General features: G+C 47.1%; 1 protein-coding gene across 2 annotated transcripts in view; it reads right to left on the bottom strand.

The window, feature by feature from the left end:
* The window catches only part of plekhg4 (pleckstrin homology domain containing, family G (with RhoGef domain) member 4), a 61,242-nt gene that overhangs the window by 30,503 nt on the left and 24,739 nt on the right, over window positions 1-6,000 (bottom strand). For both annotated transcript variants that reach the window (XM_062549885.1, XM_062549884.1), the window contains exons 7-10: window positions 5,271-5,357; window positions 4,486-4,602; window positions 3,973-4,071; window positions 1,313-1,461 (exon numbers count right to left, since the gene is read on the bottom strand). In XM_062549885.1, the coding sequence (XP_062405869.1) occupies window positions 1,313-1,461; window positions 3,973-4,071; window positions 4,486-4,602; window positions 5,271-5,357 (452 nt within the window). The remainder of the gene's footprint in view (window positions 1-1,312; window positions 1,462-3,972; window positions 4,072-4,485; window positions 4,603-5,270; window positions 5,358-6,000) is intronic.

The raw sequence follows: 6,000 nt of genomic DNA, 5'->3' as shown, positions 1-6,000 counted from the left end.
GTGCGCACAGACAGAGGAAGCCTTCTCCTCACATGCCGCTCACCAGCCCTGACCCAGAGGCATCTGATGAAACACTGCCCTTGTGTATACAGTTGCATTTCTTATCTTAGTTTGCGTACGTGTGTTTGCATGTGTTTGTGTATGCGTTTGCATATGTGTGTGCGTGTGTGTATCATCTAATCAGGATTATCTTTCATGTCTTTCCACAAATATTTTTGTCATCTAAGTGCACTTCATGGTCATGGCTACGTAGGAAAAGTGCTTTAGCTAAAACAAGCATGCAGTAAACAATGACCAGCATTCATGTGCACTTGACTCTATTACAGGATGCAGCTTTATGGGCAGTGCGCACAGAGATATATCAGTGCGCCTTTGATATGGAACAGGGACATCTCAACGACAGAGAAAGAGGAAGCAAGAAGCAAGAGAGAGACAGGGAGAGAGGGAGAGAGAGAGAGAGAGAGAGAGAGAGAGAGAGAGAGAGACAGGGAGAGAGGGAGAGAGAGAGAGAGAGAGGGAAAGAGAGAGAGGGAATGGAGCTAGCCCAGATAAGAGTGTTCCACTTGGCCCACGGAGAGGAAAAACACTTACGCACATTTGCTTCTACAGAAAGCCTTCGCCTCGCCAACTAAAAACCCTGACATGCCAGCAGGCTTGTTTCTTTTTCTAAGCATGTGTGTACCCCTCGCTCCCTCCCCCCAATAGGATCTGCGAGCTTTTTTGTTTTGGCAGGTGTGTCTCCGTTGCTTTTAAGACGGGGATAACGTTCATAAACAATGCTGCGGTCCACTGGGCAATAACTGCTTGGAGCAGATCTTGATTTTGGTTGTAACGGTCCATTTAAGTTGAGCCGATGGAAGAGAGGGAGAGAGAAGGAGAAGACAGAGCCGGAAAGGGAGAGAGCCAGAGCCGAGAGAGCAATGTTCTGTTTACTCCACTGCACATTGCAATCCTAATGTCCTAATTCAGGCTTCAATCAATGTCTGCTCCGCTGTGCCAATTCAACACTGCACTGCTGTTGCTTCTCATTCTAACACAGTTAATCAATTCAGAGACAAAGAGAGGAAAATGCGATGACAGCATAATAAGAGGGAAGGTAGTGATGGAAGGTACAAGACAGAACAAGCTGGATAGTAAGACAGTCATGAAAGAAACAGCATGAAAGTCACATGGAAGAAATAAGGTATCAAGACATCTATTAAGAGTGGGAAAAAAAGACAGAAAGAACCGAGTGAAGACATACAGACAGAGAGATACCGAAAGCTCTGCTTGTTATGAGTGATCTGTTTGGATTGAGCGGCGTCATGGTTACCTGTAGTCCTCGGTGAGGCTGACGCTGGACTCCTCCTTGCGCAGGCGGGACAGGGACGCGCCCCCCTCCAGCTGCAGGCGGACCAGCCGGCTGTCCTCCAGCACGCTACGCATCAGATCTCTGTAGCGGCCCAGCAGCACCTGCGCCTCCTGGGGACGGAGAGAGAGGAGGGACACTTGTAACTCTCCGCGTCTGTAATTATCCGGTTACTATCCACATGATCTATAATCTAATCTATCTATAATCTACAAATGAATTCTGGCAGAATCGAGATTTCTGTTATATAGATATTTTGTATATCTGTACGCTATAGTCCTTGGTCTCAATTAGAAGAAAGTGTTTACAGTACAATAAAGTGTTCCCTTTATTCTTTTATATAAATTGGAAGAATACTAAGGGCAATCTGGCACTTACGCGACACGACACAACACAAATATTACACAACTTCACTTAAAGGGGATCGAAAACATGATATGACCTTCTCCTATATAACAAGTGTGAAAAGAGTTTGAAGGACAGATCATGTGAAATGTACCTTTCTCCACACACTAGCTTCTCTATACATGCTATACATGACCTCTATGGAAGACCTCAGGTCATCCGCACTCAGTAGCACCCTGTCGATTAGACCTGAAACAAATCTGCAGTATTCCCTTTTCTCTGTCTCTGAGTTGGGATATTTCATACTGAAGCGGCCACACCCTGCCCAGTAAACCCAAGAGCTCGATAGCTCACAGGATGTGGCCCCAATTGCAAGCCAGCTGTGTGGATTTGTTTCACTTACTGCCACATGGCTGAGCAGTCAGCTCAAATGTCTTCTGACAGCAAGAGAAACTCACACGACATACAAACACCACAATGTGTGTGTGTGTGTGTGTGCAAGCTGAGTGGAAAAAAAAGACAGGTAGGGGAGGTTGTGAGAACAATCCAACCACACTGACAGATGCGACCACTGGCTCCGATAATTAAAAAAGAAAATGTTTGAATCAAACACTGAGGAGCGCGTAAAAAAAATCCAATTATTTCATCAGCAGACATCCATAATAAAACATGCTTTGTTGGGTAATAGCTGACGGTTACAGTCTGGCTATAATTACTTTAATTACACCTGTCACTGTCTGCGCTCTTCTGTTTGGAATGTATACACGGCGAATAGAAACTGCTGAATGTGTTCAGGGGAGAGATATGCTGCAGAGACTTGCGTGCCTCCCCAATGCAAGCTTGCTTCTCTGAACCTTACATCGTGAGAGTAATGTGTGTGCCGTCAGCAAAAACAGCCTGGGACTGAAGGACGGGTGGGCGAGGGCCCCCTAATCCCACAGAGGAAGGGAGGAGAGAGGGAGGGAGAGGGAGAGAGAGAGAGAGAGAGAGAGAGGAGGAGGAGGAGGGAAGTGGAAGAGAAGGAGGGGGACCTGATGGGCTAACATGTTCAAACAGGCTCTGTTTTTTTTTTGGCTTGTCGTCCTTGACAGATAGGTAAGATAGGGGACCCTGCTCTCCTGAAGGCAGAGGTTCTTATTTTGAGCACTTCACTGAATCAATACACGATCAGGAGTCTGTGGAAGCAGTTGACGGGGACTAAGGGAGCCACCGCTCACCCGTCTCCCTTCAAAATAAAATATGAGACGGGGAGAGATGGCCTCAAAAAGATAACTGTCCCCTTGGGAAGGCCTCTCTAAGCATAAGAGCCCCCCTTCCTCCACTGCACCCCACAACTGTGCTCTTTCAGCCTATTCCCTGCGGACCCTGAAGAGTCGCTTTGTGTCCTTCGCTGACCCGTGCTGCCACGTGAAGGTCAACAAAATCAATGCACACGGGCCCGGCAGTGTGCCATCGCCGCATCGCATTTATAGCAGACCAGAGGGCCATGCCAGGGCTGCGGTGAGCCTCTGCATTTCTGCGCTTTTATGTTCCATTTTTCTGTTAACTTTATTTACATGAATTCTCCATCTTTCATTAAATCACTGGCTCCCAGACACAGAGAGAGACAGAGAGAGAGAGAGAGAGAGAGAGAGAGAGAGAGAGAGAGAGAGAGAGAGAGAGAGAGAGAGAGAGAGAGAGAGAGCACCACCGCAACAGCAGCAGCCAACAGCGAGAGGGGAGGGAAGGGGGGAAAAATCAACCTTTGAATAGAAAAATTCCAGGTCCGTTACAGGCCCTCTCCAGAGATTTGTTTCATTAACAGGCATCCTCGTCCAGACTGTAATAAAAGCTCCTGGCTCGGTGGCTGCGGCAGGTCTGGGTAAATTTAGCCAGGGCCCCAGTGACACAGATTAGACTGAGCTAACCTCAGCGCCTGCCAACTAAAACGCTTTTCCCTTTTTTTTATTTATTTATTTTTTTTACCCTCATTCAAGCCACATCGTGGGAGGTAGAAAGATAGCTGGCCGAGCCAAGGAGCAGAGCAGCCTTCTGAGCGTTGTGCTAGGTGGACAAAAGTGCTACAGTGTCAGCACGTTTTTTACTGGAGCTACTTAACACTGGAAATGGGAGTACGACACTAGGTGTGATGTGAAGCATGCGGACATGTAACAATAAGAAACGTTTAAAGGTAGATGGGAGCCGCAGAAGCGTGCCGACGGGTCTTAAAGGTTACTTTTAAAGTAAGTGGACGTTGGAATGAAGGGAGACTGAGGGCCTCTGAAAGGCAGGAGCGTTACCTCGGCTGTGGGGGGCAGAGGAGTGGACTCCAGGCTGGAGATGGTGCTCTGGAGGAGGGTGACAGCATCCTGACAGTTACTGGTCAGCTGCTCCAGCCTCTGGAGACAAGGCAGAAGAGAGGGAGATGAGAAACACATGCTGACCAGATGTTCACACACACACACACACACACACACACACACACACACACACACACACACACACACACACACACACACACACACACACAAACACACACACACCTACACACACACACACACACACACACACACACACACACACACACACACACACACACACACACACAAACACAAACACACACAAACATGCCATCAACGCAAACAATTTGTGGTCCTACTTGATGTATACACCCTTAGATCATCCCTATCCCCAGATCCTAACAGGCAATTCAAAAGCGCAGGAAACCATCTATTTACTTCTTATCATCGGACTCACGGCTTCAGCTGATTACAACTACCACTGTAAACTAAAATGATGCTGATGCCTCTCACCGTTCTGAAGCACATCCAGCTGGCGTGGGAGAAGGGGAAGGTGCCGTCGTACTCGGTGGGCAGCTGGGAGGCCTCCACGTGCTTGTGCAGGGACTTCAGAGAGGTGAGGAGCTCCAGCTGTCCGACACACATGATAACGAGAGAGAGAGAAAGAGAGAGAGAGAGAGAGAGAGAGAGAGAGAAAGAGAAAGAGCACGTGCGCATGCGATAGAGAAAAAATAAGAGGCATCTTCAGTTTCTACAGTAACAACAACAACATTGCAGATAGATAGAGTGGAGAGTGCTGTGGCTTTTAAATGCAGGTTGTTATAAATAAAAGAGGTTATCTCTCTCAACTCTAAGCCCACAACATCTGCACATGAATCGAAAAAGCTATAAATGCTGCTATCTGTTCTGATGCCACGACCTCTCTGGAACTGAGTGTGCCAGAGTTAAGCACGTCCTCAAAGCCTGGCAATCATGGGGAAGTCAATAACACACACTCAACACCGCCACTCTGTCTTTTAAATAGCACTCCATCAGAGCAAGGGGGCTGAGAGGAGTGGGCAGAGGTATGGCCAGGAGTCTACAGCCAACAATTACAGACTGAGAGGTGAACAGTGCAGAGATAACATTTCGTAGTGATCGCACAATTTTTGTATCCACCTGCATTTCATCTACATTTCGGCCTACTCTATTGTGCCCCTGGGTGACCAACAGCTACTGATGGTAGGTGCACCACTGAGATGTTCAGTTAAGTGTCACACTGTCATACTGTCAATGTGTAAGCTGTTCTGTCCTCTTACCTGTATAGAGGGGGTCTTCTCCATACGAAGAGCTAAGTCTCTATCTGCCAGCAACAGCACGGTGTGGATGCACCCTGGCATAGCATCCTAAAAAAAGAAGTAGAAAATTCAGTGTTAAAGATATTCATTCAGAAAAAAACTGGCAAAGTCCATAGTCAACATGGCCTACAATGACACTCACATTATCCTTGAGGTTACTTTACAGCTGTAAATTTAGTGATCATATATTTTTTTTCTCTAGCTTGCATGATCTGTTATTGTAAAACAGGAGAACAAAGCCCATAACACTAACTGGAGTCTGTACAGAAGTCTCTCATCCGCCAATAAAAGAAAGGTCAGATACACAAACATGAGACCTACATGACACAAAAGCCCGTAAAACTACCGAGAGAGGAGTCTCCAGAGACTGTAGTTTTCCCCCTCAGTGACACAGACACATGCACACTCAAATCTATCATCGTGGAACACATTACTGTACAGCAGTCTCGAAAGACACGTCCAACGAAATTCATAACAACTGGCAAACAAACAATACCCTGCGCCACTGACGAGTTTCCTGGCATAGAACCCAAAGCTTCTCTCTCTCTCTCTCTCTCTCTCTCTCTCTGTCAGACAGCGGAGCTCCGTCTATTCAAAACTCCGCAGTGACTCATGGATGAGTGCTCTCTGACTTTGGCCCTTCAGGACAGATCTACTGGGTAGGGCTGCCTGCATCGAGGCTTTTTGTCAG

This window comes from Sardina pilchardus, chromosome 11 (genome assembly GCF_963854185.1).
Source record: "Sardina pilchardus chromosome 11, fSarPil1.1, whole genome shotgun sequence".
NCBI classification, from domain to species: Eukaryota; Metazoa; Chordata; class Actinopteri; order Clupeiformes; family Clupeidae; genus Sardina; species Sardina pilchardus.
This window is presented reverse-complemented; position numbering and strand designations above follow the sequence as displayed.